The sequence below is a fragment of the Malus sylvestris genome, chromosome 2 (assembly GCF_916048215.2).
Source record: "Malus sylvestris chromosome 2, drMalSylv7.2, whole genome shotgun sequence".
Lineage (NCBI taxonomy): Eukaryota > Viridiplantae > Streptophyta > Magnoliopsida > Rosales > Rosaceae > Malus > Malus sylvestris.
The window spans coordinates 3,462,370-3,479,506 of NC_062261.1; the positions used below are offsets into that span (position 1 = coordinate 3,462,370).

At 40.8% G+C, this 17,137-nt stretch overlaps 1 protein-coding gene and 1 pseudogene across 2 annotated transcripts in view; one reads left to right on the plus strand and one right to left on the minus strand.

The window, feature by feature from the left end:
- LOC126594247 (uncharacterized) overlaps window positions 1-13,955 on the plus strand; it is a 57,597-nt gene extending 43,642 nt beyond the window's left edge. Inside the window, exons 2-3 of one of the 2 annotated variants that reach the window (XM_050260482.1) lie at window positions 11,808-12,155; window positions 12,497-13,955. In XM_050260482.1, coding sequence (XP_050116439.1) covers window positions 12,898-13,572 — 675 coding nt within the window. In that variant the 5' untranslated portion in view covers window positions 11,808-12,155; window positions 12,497-12,897 and the 3' untranslated portion in view covers window positions 13,573-13,955. The remainder of the gene's footprint in view (window positions 1-11,807; window positions 12,156-12,496) is intronic. The other variant, XM_050260491.1, reaches the window with a different exon arrangement.
- The window catches only part of LOC126594070 (disease resistance protein RPV1-like), an 89,679-nt pseudogene that overhangs the window by 22,212 nt on the left and 50,330 nt on the right, over window positions 1-17,137 (minus strand).

A 17,137-nucleotide genomic window follows, 5' to 3' on the forward strand; every position in this document is an offset into this window, starting at 1 on the left:
TAATTGAAGTAATTGTTTCTTAATTAAAAATCTATTACCATTGATTCTTTAACTCATCAAAATGTGTAGCTATAATCATTTTCGTCAGTCAAAATAAATCACATGTCACACACGTTAGACTGAATCAAAGAGCAAATATGAAAAACCAAATGAAAAAATTGTAGCAGTAGTCTCTCAACTTTTCCTTCAACTTTTATCTAACTGGAGCAATTGACACGCCCCGATCCCGATATTTCCCTGAATACCAGGATAGGCACGTGCTGGCCGACACCCAAAGGTGACGAAAGCCATTTATTGAGGGCAATTGCTGAAAACAAGGAATATATAAGGTTTATAAATATAAAAGAATAAAGAATATGCACTTAAGGAATGTGTTCACATCATACAACTAACTAGAACACTAAAGGAAATAATATAAAATTAGATGAACAAAGGAATGGGTCCTACACTGAGAGGACTCGAAGATATCGAAGCGGAAGTGCTTGGATTGCTGGGATTGTACGCCTCGATCCTAAATCCTGAAGGGGACGCAAAACAAACATGAGTGGACCAATTTGATATATAAATAGTAAAACAGTTATCAAAGTACTAACCCCCAAGTTTTATGAAAACACATATATAATGATAAACATAGATTTTCCGAAACCTAGCATGTCGTGCATTGTCTCAAATCATAACTTGTATATATAATAATCACTAGTGAATTGTCCGATAACCCCCAGGCCCCATGCCAGCTCCCCGTCTCTGAGCAGACAGTCAGAGGAAAATACACTTCAGGCCCCATGCCAGCTCCCCGTCCCTGGTCTTAAATGCTAGAGGAAACACCCTCCAGGCCCCATGCCAACACCAAACCGTCACCCGGGACAGACTGGAATCTATCCCTAAGTCCCGTAACGGAAAAGACCACTAGATAGTACAAAACCAATGAACATATATATATTGAAAAACAACTTCATAGTATAAAAGTCATCCATCATCTATACTATAAAGAGGTGTTCGAAACATGTTCTAAATATCATATCGTCATCCATCGGATATTCTATAAGAACATGGGTTATAGAAAAAATAGTAATAATTCAATCTAGCCTCAGTAAGCATGTTATCTCATAAAGTACTTCATAAAACATAAGTATTTAAATCATGTTTTTCATGTATGCATTTCTATTATTAAAACATGCATTTTAGAAGGGGTCCACTCACAGTACTTCGTTGTCGAAGAGTCATGCAACTAGCGAAGACACGCCACTATAATTGCCCCTAAGCACATAAAATGTCAAATTAATAAAACTCTATTATATCAATTGAATTTGGGTAAACGGACGTTGGAAACGGATTCAGAACGTCGAATTTAGCCTAGGAGAGGTCTTGGACGAAACCTCGAAAAATCAACTCAAAAAGTCAATATTGACTGTTGACTGGTCAAAGTCAAAGTCAACTCTAACTGTTGACCAAGTCAACAGTCAGAGTCAACTGGTCAAGGTTAAAGTCAGACTGGGCTTTGGATTGGGTTGGGCTGAAAGGCCTTAAGGATTTTGGGTTGGATTAAAGGTTAGGGGTTTTGGGAGTGGGCTGAAAGGCCTTAAGGATTTTGGGTTGGATTAAAGGTTAGGGGTTTTGGGAGTGGGCTGAAAGCCCAATTTAGCTTGGCCCAAAGGGCCCTAAATTCCTAAAACAGAAATTAAATAAAAACCTTAAAAAGGTTTCTTGGGTTTGACTAATGGGCTACGGGCCCTAAATTCCTAATGGCCCGAAGGCCTTTAAGGGTCCTAAAACAATTACAATTAAATAAAATAATTAAAAGTAAAATAGGCTAGGGTTTTGGGCTTGGCTCCCCACACCACACGGGCCTAAGGCCCGCTTAGCATGGAACCGGCCTGGGAGGCCTGTCTCGTCGGAGCACCACCACCGGAGCTTCACAGCTCCGGTCGACTACCACACACAACCTTAGACCCCGATCTAGGTACCAAAACGAAGAGCAAGACGAGGGGAGTGTTTTTATACCTTTCTTTCGTCGTGGAACGGCCGGAGATGGCCGGAGAGTCCCCTGACACCCACGACTCATCGGAAATAGGGGTTTTTACAACCGGGTTTGATTCGTCCTAAAAACTTCCAAAAATCACGAAATAACTCAAATTAAACCTCAATCTCGCAAGAATCAAGGACGAAAAGAGAGAATTAGGGGCTTACTTAACCAGAAAATACAAAAATTCGCCGGAGTTCATTTCCGGGTTTTCGCCGAGTTCACAGAAACGAGAGGGAGAGAGAGCAGGAGGAGATTGATGACGATGGGTGGCTTCCTCGAGCGCGAGCGCGATGGTGTGTGTATGTGTGCTTTCGCGGTGCAGAGAAGAAAGAGAGATGAGAGAGGTCCGAGAGAAGGGAGAGAGACAGGACAGACAGAAACAAAGAAGAAGAAAGAAGAGGGTTCACGGGGGGGGGGGACAAAGAGAGAAGTGAGGTGAGTGAAGGGGGTGCTGCCACGTGGCAGCTTGAGGGAGAAAGAATCCAATGTTAAATTTTCAGATTGGGTACATAAAATGGACCAAATTGATATATTTAAAATGTTTTGGGGGTAATTATATACATATATTTTTATAAATAGGGGTGGATGTTACAGCAATGATCCCTAAATGTTAATGCAATTATAGTATTGGTTCGTCCAACATGACTCATTTTAACTGAAGTTCTGATGGAGTTGGTAGAAATGACTATAATTACAAGTTTTAATGAGTTAAATGAACAATGGTCACGAATTTTTAATTGTAAATGTATGCTCCAATTAGGTTAATATTGACAATTACCGGAATTTTCTCCGGTCCTTAGTAATCCACATTCAATTAAAATAATAACTAACTAGCATTTGGCTACACATTTTGTGTGTATGAACACATTTTTTTTAGAAAATGAGAAGGAGACATGGAGAGAGAGAATGTGGGGGGAGTGAGAGGTTTTTTTTAAAATATTGGATGTATTTTAACATCACCTAAAGGTAAGGCTTCAATAAAAAAATGTAAAATTTGGATCTATGAAATTACATTATTAACCATCCTTTTTTTTGTGTGATAGAAGATTAGTTTATCTTTTCATCCTATTTCGGTTGACAAATATGATTTCATTAATTAGTAGAGATGAAATAAAAACCAAATATTTGAAAGGGAGTTTTAACGAAAAGCCCATGGTACTGTTTATTTTAACGAAAAACCACATTTTTACACTAAAAAGTCAAACATATACTATTTATTTTACCCTTTATTTATTCCTTATCATTAAAACTCAAAATTTTTAAGTATTTTCCTTATTTGAAATGCCAAATTTACAAAGGACGCAAAACGAGGATTAGGAGAGCTTCTCTCTAATCAGAGTCCTACGCTCTTCCGAAATTTCAGTGGCAAAAAAGCCACCGCGTTGCGGCGTTGAAACGGCATCGTATATCAATTTGGGGCTCTGCTGGTGATGGGCGACGAGAAGTCGTCGTCTTCGATCGTAATGGAGAGCAGAGACAGGGAACCGCGAGATCGTGAGCTTCTCATTCCGGTGGCAGACTCCCTGACGAAGATGCATCGTCCAAGCCTCCTCGTCTTCCTTCTCCTACCACCACACCGGCCGCGAGGTGAGTTTCGATTTTTGTTTCAAATTTCATCGCTTTGTGTGTTGTGTTTGGTTGCTCAGAAAATGGAGGAAAATTCGAGGGAAAGGCTGTAACATTTTGCATAGGTTGCGAGTTGAAGTTAGTGTGTTTGTTTTAATCGGGATTTATGGGTTGATTTTTGTGATTAAGCGTCTAATTTTGTGTCTGACTGGTCTGATTTACTGTTTCCTGAGGCTAATGGAGGAGCAAACTCAGATTTGGGTCTTGTTTTGTTTGTCAAATTTTCATCAGTTCATTCGGACTTGTAATGTGCTAATTTGGATTTTCGGTATTACTTTCCGCTTACTAATTCGTAATTTGGGTGTGAGTGTATAGCTCTATTTATCCACTCGAGCTTCCAAGTAATGTGATAAGAAGATCAAACAATTGATTGGGTCATATCTAGGCATTTCGACAAGAAATGGAGTGACATCATTGTGTTTTACTTTTCGTCAGTTTAAAGGTGTTGCTGCTACATTATACCACGGATACGCACGTAAAATGTTGTCTTGTAAATCGTAGTAATTTATCAACGACCGGTTAGAGTGTGTCAAAGTTTGTTACTTTTGGTGGCCCAAGTTGCCGCATAAGTTTTCCCGTACTTTGAGTGTTTGTGCTCCCTTTTCTTAATCTTCATAACAATCATTTTGATCTCTTTTTATCTCTGTGCATACGTTTTCCAAAGTTGTTAGAAGTTGGGCATAAAAAAAGTTCATGACTGGATGGTTGGCATTTCTTTCTTCTGGCTCCTATTTCGTTCAAATCATGTTCATATGCAGTACTATTTTCCCTTTGATACTGTCTGTGGGGAGGGTCAACCGTCAAATATCTTTAAAGTTGTTGGATTGCTGATTATTCTTAGATTTAGAGCTGAGGGTAGTTGTTAAATTTATTAGCTTGAGCCATGAGGTATGCTGAAAGATGGAATAATTTAGTAGTGATAGGAACTTAAACTTAGATTGTTGGCATGTACTTACAATCTATTTTTCCTCTCTTTCTGAACATAGAGGTATATCATTTGTTTGAACTCTAGGAGTTTTGTTATAGGCAAATGAATAGTTGAATAAGATAGAGAATAGCCTCTCGATAGATGAATTCAAGGAGTGTACAACTTAGCATCTTATTAAGTCTTAGACTGAGCCCATTTCATGTAATTATTACACTAATCATGTAATGTGTGTGGATTTTTCTTGATGCATCCATTTAAAGTAGTAGCTAATGAGATCAAAGCTTTGTTCTCTTTCTTCGAGATTGTTTTTTGCTCATATATAGCATATTAGCTGCTCGCTCTTTGTTCTTTTGCAGTGTGATCCTATTTCCAATAGCGATCACTTTCTATATCACGTGGTGGTTTATTCACTTTGTGGATAGCTTCTTCTCTCCAATCCATGCTCAACTTGGAATCAACATTTTTTATATCAACATTCTGAAATGCATTCCTTAAACCCCAGTCTCTGATTGGTACATTTTAACTTGCATTAGGTATTGGTCTTGGGGTTTGACGTTGCTGAGCTAAGTATCTAGTCCATTTTCTCTCTTCGTCTAATCCTAGAGTCAAGTTTTGGTGCGATAATCCGACTTTAGTAAAGACAGTTTCTATCCTTAGAGAAGTGGTGAACAGGACATGGGAATCGGGTTGGAGGAACAGATTTTCGAGATGAAGCGGAGGAGCAAGTACTGAATGACATAGAGAAACTGGTTTTAGATGGATTGATTGAGGAGGTATTTGCATAATTTGTGCTCTAGCGATATGAGGTATTTGCATAATTTGTGCTTTAGCGATATCATACACATGTATATAGTGTATTTCTGGTACACATGCATGCATATAGTGTATTTCTGTACATAAAAATAGTGCTAGGATTAATGAAAAGGGTGTAGAAATATTTCTCGAATCATCGTACTCGTGTCTTTTATCGGTTTTTTTAATGTTGAAATGTTTCTGGATGCAATATATCTTCAAAACTCAGAACAATTACTTACTGGAAAAATTATAAGAATCTGAAAGAAGTTCGAAATATCGACTTATTGATGATGAAGCTGGCGGTGATTTGTAGTCCAGAAACTTAGATATGTGATGATGAGGATGAACCAGACAATGACGATGCATCACCACCTTGATCCTGCCTCACCATAGGACCGAGCTGGGTGTGACTATGACAGATGATGCTTTAACTTCAAATTTTCGCCTTTTTCCATTTCTGTCATCTCTACTAATTCTCATTTCATTACTGGGATGATTATTATCAGAGGTGTCATGGCTTGGTCCTGCCTCATCATAGAACCGAGCTGGATGTGGGTTAAAAACGTAACCAGATTCGTCCAAATCAAGTATATTTTCCGTCAAAGGTTTGTCCCATACTAGATTGACCCCTGTTCTCTTCACTGTAACAGAACAATCAGGATCTTCACTTGCAAAGGGGTCTTCAAAAATTATATAACCTTTATCCCCGCCTTGCAAATTGAGCTGATCATTTGATAATTGTCCCTGGCAAAAATAATCCTCTTCATATTGTGGCACCTCCCAATCGTCTTTGCATATCCAGGCCCGCAACTCAATATGTTTGGTTGTATTTATAACAGTAATGGCTAGAGTAAGAGGACGATAATATCTATTGCTTGAGCTGTAAATGCAGAACAAAGTTAGCCCTTCAAAATTATGACCATCACTCGGGGGAATCTCAAAATTGACTTTATTGCCATTGTTGAACTCCACCCAACTAGGAACATAATTTCCATTGAGGAAAATGCCACCAAATCCGCACGAAGTCCATCCCTATATATACAATGCAAGTGTCATATATATATACATGTACATGTACATGTGCGTTTGTGTGTGCATGTGCACGATAGGACGGCAATAAGAGAGAGGGAGAGATACCTGTAGGATGTTCATCCTAAAATCAACTGTGAGATTGGTGCACCCTTGCATGTCAATCAATGTCATGGAGTTTAATGACTGATCCAATCCTTGAACCTCAGTGAGTTTGGATGAATCACTTACATTCAGTTCTCTCATATATTTCATCTCCGAAAAATTGGGCATTGTTTTCAATGCATGGCACTTAATCGCATGCAAAAATTTCAAATTTGTTGGTAAATCAAGGATCGTATGAAGTTTAAAGCATTCGTTTAACTCCAGAGTTTCAAGCTTTGAAAGACCACTGAGGCTGGGTAAGGTATCAAGATTACAACATTCATTCAAGCACAGAGTTTCAAGCTTTGAAAGAGCACTGAGGCTGGGTAGGGTAAGAAAATTACTCCCTCGAATATGCAACTTTTGTAAAGAAATTAGACTCCCAAGATCCTTAGGTATTTCACCATCAGCTAATGAGAGTTCTAATTCTCTTAAAGAGTTTAAGCCATGTAACGAATCGGGATAACGACTTAGGGATAAATGAGTGAGATTCTTCAATCTTACCATGGAAGGTGGTACTTTTGTTATGGCTGCACAATCTGCATCAAGTTTTCTTAATGATATCATCTCCCCTAAATCCTCATGCAGTTCTCTGAATTTTGAACATCCCAAAAGAAGAAGAGTCTCAACAGATTTCGACTTATAGAAATCCCCTGGAAGAGATCTAAGCTTGTCACAATGCCTAAGGTCCACCAAAGAAAGTTTTTTAAGACGACCAATGGAGGGGTGAATCTTGGACAAATTCTCACACCATTTCAATACCAACTCTTCAAGATTTGGGACTTGTGAAAAGTTCGGTGATGTAATTAGGAACCTAGAATGACTGAGATTAATGATTTTCAACTTCTGAAGCGACTGCTGCACAAAATCAAAGAAAATTGAAATTAATATCCAAAAGAAAGATCTTATGAAGAAAGAGAAGGAAATCCAAAAAGAAATAGAAATTGAACATCATAATGTGCAATTGATTATACCTCGGAACCCTTCCAAACTTTTGCCAGTCTGCTCCACTGCATGTCTAAAATAACTAGTTTCTCTTGATTAAAAAAGACGTTTGGTAGGGACCGTAAAGGGCATCCATGCCAGCACAACCATATTAACGCTTTTGGAAAATGTTTGTATTCTCCAGTGAGCTCTACCTTGGTGAGCTGAAGCAATCTCAGTTTCTGCATATTGGCAAATGCTTTTGTACTGAAACTATACTGAGAGTCTTGTGACAAAAAACAAGAGGAACCTAGAGCAAGTCCTTCAACTTCTTCAGTTCCCTGTTAACAACATGTTATACTAGGTAAGAAAAATCTGCACATATTTTCGAAAATTGCCTAATTGAGCTTTCCTTGTGCAACCACATATATTTACACATGAAAGTTGTTTAATGTATAGTACAAAATTGTACGCTGCATTAATACAAAATGTACTTACAGATTTATTTGTCAAGACATCGATGACCTCTCGAGGGTTCCACAACCTACTCCATTTTTCGGGGTGACCAGGAGATTTTTCAGAAATGATTACTTTGGCCATTTCTTGAAGCAAATCATGCATATTCAACTTGTTGTGTTCAACAATTATAAGGCATCGTTCTTGAAGGACACTGATTCCTATTGTTGCAAAAAATTCACATCCATCGAATATTTTTGCGACATAGTCCTTGTCTTTTCCAATAAAGAAACAAGATATGTCAAGGAATATAGCCTTCTGTTTATCATCTAGCCCTTCAAAGCTTATTCTTAGTTGATTTATTATTTTTCCATCAGGAGTTCTTTCCAATTTCTCCAATTGACTTTCCCACATTGCTATGGTTCTTTTAAACAAAAACGCACCTAAAACTTCAAGGGCTAGTGGCAAACCTCCACAATAAGAAACAACTTTTTTTGAGAGTTCAAGATATTCTTTGTTTGGCCATCTATTTCCAAAGGCATGCCAACTAAAGAGCTCCGAAGCTTCTCCTTCATTCAATTTCTGAGCCAGATATACTTTGTCCACATTTAGTAGTAGACTTTCATCTCGTGTCGTTATGATAATTATACTTCCTGGACCAAACCAATCACGATTTCCAGCAATTGCATCCAGTTGTTCCTTTTCATCTATGTTGTCCATGATGACAAGTACCCTTCTATGTGAAAATTGATCTTTTATCAAACTGATACCTTTATCAACATTGCTTATTTCAGACTTCCATTTCAAGATGTCATAAATAAGTTTTTCTTGCGAATAAACTAGACCATGTTTACTTGCAGTGTTGCTAACGTCGGGTATGAAACTTTTGAATTGGAACTTATGATGAATTTGGTTATAAATGGCTTTGGCAGCTGTTGTTTTACCTAATCCACCCATCCCCAAAATTCCAACCATGACAACATCTTCTGATCTAACATTGAAAAGATAAGTAATAATATCTTGAATGCGAGAATCTATTCCAACTATGTGCTTGGCCACATGTAATTCGTTTGTGCTAGGGAGCAATTCCCAAATTTTCTCATCAATAATGCTCTTAATAAGCTTTGCTTCATGCCTAAAAACACAATTCGTAAGAAGATAAAAATGGCAGTGTAAACTTGCAGTGACTTGTTGTTTGCAAGAATTAACTAATCAGAAGAAATATATATTGTTGATATGAAAAAAAACAGGTCTTTTTAGTTCCGGTCCCTAATCAACTTAATTGTTAGACTGAAACCTTATTTGTTTAAATATTTTGATCGAGGTCCTTAATATTGTTTGAGAGATTTAACTCATGCATTTATGCATTTAGTGTCCCACAAATTATGAAATTTAAACAACAACAACAACAACAACAAAGCCTTTTCCCACTAAGTGGGGTCGGCTATATGAATCCTAGAACGCCATTGCGCTCGGTTTTGTGTAATGTCCTCCGTTAGATCCAAGTACTGTAAGTCTTTTCTTAGAGTCTCTTCCAAAGTTTTCCTAGGTCTTCATCTACCCCTTCGGCCCTGAACCTCTGTCCCGTAGTCACATCTTCGAACCGGAGCGTCAGTCGGCCTTCTTTGCACATGTCCAAATCACCGGAGCCGATTTTCTCTCATCTTTCCTACAATTTCGGCTACTCCTACTTTACCTCGGATATCCTCATTCCCAATCTTATCCTTTCTCGTGTGCCCACACATCCCACGAAGCATCCTCATCTCCGCTACATCCATTTTGTGTACGTGTTGATGCTTCACCGCCCAACATTCTGTGCCATACAACATCGCTGGCCTTATTGCTGTCCTATAAAATTTTCCCTTGAGCTTCAGTGGCCTACGACGGTCACACAACACACCGGATGCACTCTTACACTTCATCCATCCAGCTCGTATTCTATGGTTGAGATCTCCATCTAATTCTCCGTTCTCTTGCAAGATAGATCCTAGGTAGCGAAAACGGTCGCTTTTTTGTGATCTTCGCTAGATTGCTCCGGTCATTAGTGTGGATAAGTATATAAATGGATAGAGATAGGAAAGCAAACACAAGATGTACGTGGTTCACCCAGATTGGCTACGTCCACGGAATAGAAGAGTTCTCATTAATTGTGAAGGGTTTACACAAGTACATAGGTTCAAGCTCTCCTTTAGTGAGTACAAGTGAATGATTTAGTACAAATGACATTAGGAAATATTATGGGAGAATGATCTCGTAATCACGAAACTTCTAAGTATCGGAGTGTGGTGTCGTCTTGACTTGCCTTATCTGTCTCATAGGTAGATGTGGCATCTTCTCTGGAAGTACTCTTCCTCTATCCAGGGGTGGTATCTTTAACTGGTGGAGATGCACAAGGTAATGTATCAATTTCACTTGAAGCTTACTTGTAGTTTCAGGCTTGGTCAAGCGCGATATAAACCATGTAGTAGGAGTCCCCCAAGTCGCCGAGCTAGGGGGTCTGCTGAAAGAGGTGACTGACAAGGTAAGCAATCAGAGCTCCGACTGATTGTTCACCTTCTCCCCATCTTGCAGCAGCATGAAGGATAAAGAGAAGAAAAATGAGAAGAGATGATATGAGATACTTTTGCTTTTGAAGAAGTAACTTTTCACAGGCTTATTCTTGAACTGAGCTGAAGGGTTTTCTAGTTTCCTCCAGAGTATAAGGCCGACTGAAGAATTTGAGGGTCAAAACAAGTCCATCAAATCTAGAGTACGTTCCACCCTGCTGATATGGGATACTTTTGCTTTTGACAGAGTAATGGATGTATCGGCACGTGTGCTGTTACGCTTGTCTCCACATGCTTCCTTGTATCCTTCGCACTTGCCCTATCTGTTCCTCAAGCAGATGCGGAATCTTCCCTGGAAACATAAAATGTTGAAGATGAGTACTCGAGAGCAATGCCAGGTAAGTAATCAGGTAAGGGGTTCCAGGCAGTCAGTTCCTGGCTGGAAGCTTGATTCCAAGTGCTGACTGATTGCTCTCTTTCTCCTTGTCTTGCAGGTAAAAACAAGGCCAAAGGAAAAGACAGGGAAAAAGCATGATATGAGATACTCTTGCTTTTAACCCTGATGATATGAGATATTCTTGCTCTAGTATAGCTTGTTTGCAGAGGTATTATCGGGGGGAAAGAAAGCTGAATATTTCGAAAGGCTTCGTTGGGAGTGCCCTCTCAGATATGATGAAGGGTTTAGCATTTTTGCAGGTCTGCCTGTCCGTTGGGGATGGAGGTCGACATATATAGGAGTCTCCCTAACAACAAGTAGTAATGCTATTCCTTTACCCTGCTTGGTCATAGCACGGTAGTGGGAGCTGCCAGTTTCACATGTTTTAACTCTGTCAGAGCACTTTGAAAAAAGTGGTCTATGGTATCTAGCTCTCGAGATTCGGAGAACGATGCCTCTTTGATTTTTGAGAAAGCAATCATGCTGGGGGTCTGGCTCTCGAGATTCGGAGAGCAGCGTCTCTTCGATTTTTGAGGTAGTAATCATGTTGGGAGTCTGGCTCTCGAGATTCGGAGAGCGGTGCCTCTTCGATTTTGGAGCAAGCAATCTTGTTGGGAATGTTGTCTCGAATGTGAGTAAAGGTTGGGCATGTTTGCTAGTCTACCTTGCCACGAAGCACAAAGGTTGACACACAGGGACTTTCCAATTATCCAGCAATGGTACTGTTCCTTTACCCTCTCTTCGATTTTGAGAAAGTAGTCATGTTGGGAGTCTGGCTCTCGAGATTCGGAGGACGGTGCCTCTTCGATTTTGAAGCAAGCAATCTTGTTGGGAGTGTTTTCTCGAATGTGAGTAAAGGTTGGGCATGTTTGCTAGTCTACCTTGCCATGAAGCACAGAGGTTGACACACAGGGACTTTCCAATTATCCAGCAGTGGTACTGTTCCTTTACCCTTGTGGGTAATAATATGGTAGCTAGACCTTCAAAATTTATGTGTCTAAACTTTGTTAGTGCTGTTTCTTTGCTATTCTTTTACCTTTCTTGGTCAGAGCGATGTAGTGGGAGCTGCAAGCTTCACGTGCTCAACTTTGGCAGAGAACTTTGGCAAAGTTATCTGTGGTACCCATGAGCTATTGTTGCGTGTGGGAAGTGGGTGATTGAACAGTAAGATTCATGTGCTTTCTACTTCACCAGAAGTCTTCGACAGAATGCCCATAATTTCTGCAAAGCTGAGTGTGCGTGTGACAGGTGCTGACAAGGCTAGAAAAGTAGGTGCCTCTTCGATTTCTGAGATCGACCCTCGTGGTCTCTGAGCAGGCCAGCTTTTGAGAAAGCGAGCGCCTCTTCGATTGATTCGGAGAACGATGCCTCATCGATTTTTGAGAAAGCAATCATGCTGGGGGTCTGGCTCTCGAAGATTCGGGGAGCAGTTTCTTCGATTTTTGGTAAAGTTATCTGTGGTACCCATGAGCTATTGTTGCGTGTGGGAAGTGGGTGATTGAACAGTAAGATTCATGTGTTTTCTACTTCCCCAGAAGTCTTCGACAGAATGCCCATAATTTCCGCAAAGCTGAGTGTGCGTGTGACAGGTGCTGACAAGGCTGGAAAAGTAGGTGCCTCTTCGATTTCTGAGATCGGCCTTCGTGGTCTCTGGGTAGCCCAGCTTTTGAGAAAGCGAGCGCCTCTTTCGATTTCTGAGATCGGCCTTCGTGGTCTTTGAGCAGCCCAACTTTTGAGAAAGCAAACGCCTCTTCGATTTCTGAGATCAACCCTCGTGATCTCTAAGCAGCCCAGCTTTTGAGAAAGCAAACGCCTCTTCGATTTCTGAGCAGGCGCCTCTTCGATTTCTGAAGCTCCGTCGAGTGTAGATTTTTATAGGGGCTGGCATTAAGTTCCAAAGCACACTTGAATCTCCACCAGTAGAAGCTTCATTCTTGCACTTCTAAGATCTCGATTTGTCCGACCTCTTCTCTCTTCAACACCTTTGAAAATGTCTGGCCCCTCCGACCGTCGTTTTGACTTGAACCTTGTTGAAGAGGCAGCCCCGCCTTTTCCAGACAACATATGGCGCCCATCATTCGTCTCCCCTACTGGTCCTCTTACCGTTGGGGATTCCGTGATGAAGAATGATATGACCGCTGCGGTGGTGGCCAGGAACCTTCTCACTCCCAAAGATAATAGACTACTTTCCAAACGGTCTGATGAGTTAGCTGTTAAGGATTCGCTGGCTCTCAGTGTTCAGTGTGCAGGTTCTGTGTCTAATATGGCCCAACGCCTATTTGCTCGAACCCGCCAAGTTGAATCATTGGCGGCTGAAGTGATGAGTCTCAAACAGGAGATTAGAGGGCTCAAGCATGAGAATAAACAGTTGCACCGGCTCGCACATGATTATGCTACAAACATGAAGAGGAAGCTTGACCAGATGAAGGAAACTGATGGTCAGGTTTTACTTGATCATCAGAGATTTGTGGGTTTGTTCCAAAGGCATTTATTGCCTTCGTCTTCTGGGGCTGTACCGCGTAATGAAGCTCCAAATGATCAACCTCTGATGCCTCCTCCTTCTAGGGTTCTATCCAGTACTGAGGCTCCAAATGATCCCCCTCCGGTGCCTTCTCTTTCTGGGGCTCTACCGACTGCTGAGACTTCTCCTAAGCAACCTTTGTGAAGGCTCCCTCTTGTGTGTTTATTTTGACTCATGTATATGTACATATTTGTAGCTTATCGGGGATATCAATAAATAAGCTTTCTTTCATTTCAACGTACTGTGTTAAAAACACCAAAGCCTTCTTCGCTAAGTTCTTTGAATTTTCTTTTGTTGAAGCTTGTATGTTGAAGCTTTCTGAGTGGAGCATGTAGGTTGGGGTAGTGTTCCCTTAATTTTCCAAGTGAGGAAAACTTCTCGGTTGGAGACTTGGAAAATCCAAGTCACTGAGTGGGATCGGCTATATGAATCTTAGAACGCCATTGTGCTCGATCATGTGTCATGTCCTTCGTTAGATCCAAGTACTCTAAGTCTTTTCTTATAGTCTCTTCCAAAGTTTTCCTAGGTCTTCCTCTACCCCTTCGGCCCTGAACCTCTGTCCCATAGTCGCATCTTCTAATCGGAGCGTCAGTAGGCCTTCTTTGCACATGTCCAAACCACCGTAACCGATTTTCTCTCATCTTTCCTTCAATTTCGGCTACTCCTACTTTACCCCGGATATCCTTATTCCTAATCTTATCCTTTCTCGTGTGCCCACACATCCAACGAAGCATCCTCATCTCCGCTACACCCATTTTGTGTACGTGTTGATGTTTCACCGCCCAACATTATGTGCCATACAGCATCGCCGGCCTTATTGCCGTCCTATAAAATTTTCCCTTGAGCTTCAGTGGCATACGGCGGTCACATAACACGCCGGATGCACTATTCCACTTCATCCATCCAGCTTGTATTCTATGGTTGAGATCTCCATCTAATTCTCCGTTCTTTTGCAAGATAGATCCTAGGTAACGAAAACGGTCGCTCTTTGGTATTTCTTGATCTCCGATCCTCACCCCTAACTCGTTTTGGCCTCCATTTGCACTGAACTTGCACTCCATATATTCTGTCTTTGATCGGCTTAGGCGAAGACCTTTAGATTCCAACACTTCTCTCCAAAGGTTAAGCTTTGCATTTACCCTTTCCTGAGTTTCATCTATCAACACTATATCCTCTGCGAAAAGCATACACCAAGGAATATCATCTTGAATATGTCCTGTTAACTCATCCATTACCAACGCAAAAAGGTAAGGACTTAAGGATGAGCCTTGATGTAATCCTACAGTTATGGGAAAGCTTTCGGTTTGTCCTTCATGAGTTCTTACGGCAGTCTTTGCTCCTTCATACATATCCTTTATAGCTTGGATATATGCTACTCGTACTCCTTTCTTCTCTAAAATCCTCCAAAGAATGTCTCTTGGGACCCTATCATACGCTTTTTCCAAATCTATAAAGACCATGTGTAAATCCTTTTTCCCATCTCTATATCTTTCCATCAATCTTCGTAAGAGATAGATTGCCTCCATGGTTGAGCGCCCTGGCATGAACCCGAATTGGTTGTCCGAAACCCGTGTCTCTTGCCTCAATCTATGCTCAATGACTCTCTCCCAGAGCTTCATTGTATGACTCATTAGCTTAATACCCCTATAGTTCATGCAATTTTGTACGTCGCCCTTATTCTTGTAGATAGGCACCAAAGTGCTCGTTCGCCACTCATTTGGCATCTTCTTCGTTTTCAAAATCCTATTGAAAAGGTCAGTGAGCCATGTTATACCTGTCTCTCCCAAAAGTTTCCACACTTCGATTGGTATATCGTCTGGGCCTATTGCTTTTTTATGCTTCATCTTCTTCAAAGCTACAACCACTTCTTCCTTCCGGATTCGACGATAAAAAGAGTAGTTTCTACACTCTTCTGAGTTACTCAACTCCCCTAAAGAATCACTCATTTCATGTCCTTCATTGAAAAGATTATGAAAATAACCTCTCCATCTGTCTTTAACCGCGTTCTCTGTAGCAAGAACCTTTCCATCCTCATCCTTGATGCACCTCACTTGGTTTAGGTCCCTTGTCTTCTTTTCCCTTGCTCTAGATAGTTTATAGATATCCAACTCTCCTTCTTTGGTATCTAGTAGTTTATACATATCGTCGTAAGCCGCTAACTTAGTTTCTCTGACAGCTTTCTTCGCCTCTTGCTTCGCTTTTCTATACCTTTCACCATTTTCATCGGTCCTCTCCTTGTATAAGGCTTTACAACATTCCTTCTTAGCCTTCACCTTTGTTTATACCTCCTCATTCCACCACCAAGATTCCTTTTGGTGTGGGGCAAAGCCCTTGGACTCTCCTAATACCTCTTTTGCTACTTTTCGGATACAACTAGCCATGGAATCCCACATTTGGCTAGCTTCCCCCTCTCTATCCCACACACATTGGGTGATTACCTTCTCTTTGAAAATGGCTTGTTTTTCTTCTTTTAGATTCCACCATCTAGTCCTTGGGCACTTCCAAGTCTTGTTCTTTTGTCTTACTCTTTTGATATGTACATCCATCACCAATAAGCGATGTTGATTAGCCACGCTCTCTCCTGGTATAACTTTGCAATCCTTACAAGTTATACGATCCCCTTTCCTCATTAGAAGAAAATCTATTTGTGTTTTTGACGACCCACTCTTATAGGTGATCACATGTTCTTCTCTCTTCTTAAAGAAGGTGTTGGCTAAGAAGAGATCATATGCCATTGCAAAATCCAAGATGGCTTCCCCATCCTCGTTTCTCTCCCCAAAACCATGGCCACCATGAAAACCTCCATAGTTGCCTGTCTCCCTGCCCACGTGTCCATTTAAATCTCCTCATATAAATAACTTCTCCGTCTGAGCAATTCCTTGCACCAAGTCTCCAAGGTCTTCCCAAAATTTCTCCTTCGAACTCGTATCCAACCCTACTTGAGGTGCGTACGCACTAATCACATTGATAAGTTCTTGTCCTATTACAATCTTGATTGCCATGATTCTATCTCTTACCCTCTTGACATCTACAACATCTTGTACCAAGGTCTTGTCCACGATGATGCCAACACCGTTTCTCGTTCTATTTGTGCCCGAATACCAAAGTTTAAACCTTGAGTTTTCTAGATCCTTTGCCTTACTACCAACCCACTTAGTTTCTTGTAGGCACATAATATTTATCCTTCTCCTCACCATAACTTCCACTACTTCCATAGATTTTCCCATTAAGGTTCCTATATTCCACGTTCCTAAACGCATTTTGCTCTCTTGAACTCTACCCTTCTGTCCTAGCTTCTTCATCCTCCCCCGTCTAATAGGATCAAAGTACTTCTTTTGTGTGTCCCGGGTAAAGTTGATAGGAGCATATGCTCCCAAACAACTTTGAGTGGAGTCGTTCGAAAAGAAGTTTCTATGGCCCCCTTGCTCATTTAACACTGCATCCGGGTGTCGATGGAGATACAGCGACCCTTGCTCACTTATCACTGTGCTCGGGCCACACAGCGCGCCACTTACGGGTGACGCCCTAGCTTTAGCGCGATTTTGTTCTGGATTCATTTTCATAAGGATTCGACGTGATCATGGAGTGCCGGCTGTCGACTACCTGACGCCCTCCCCCTCCTCCTTTATCCGGGCTTGGGACCGGCCATGTAAGACATAGGCGGAGTTTTATGAAATTTAAACAAATTCAAATAATATTTTTAAAATAT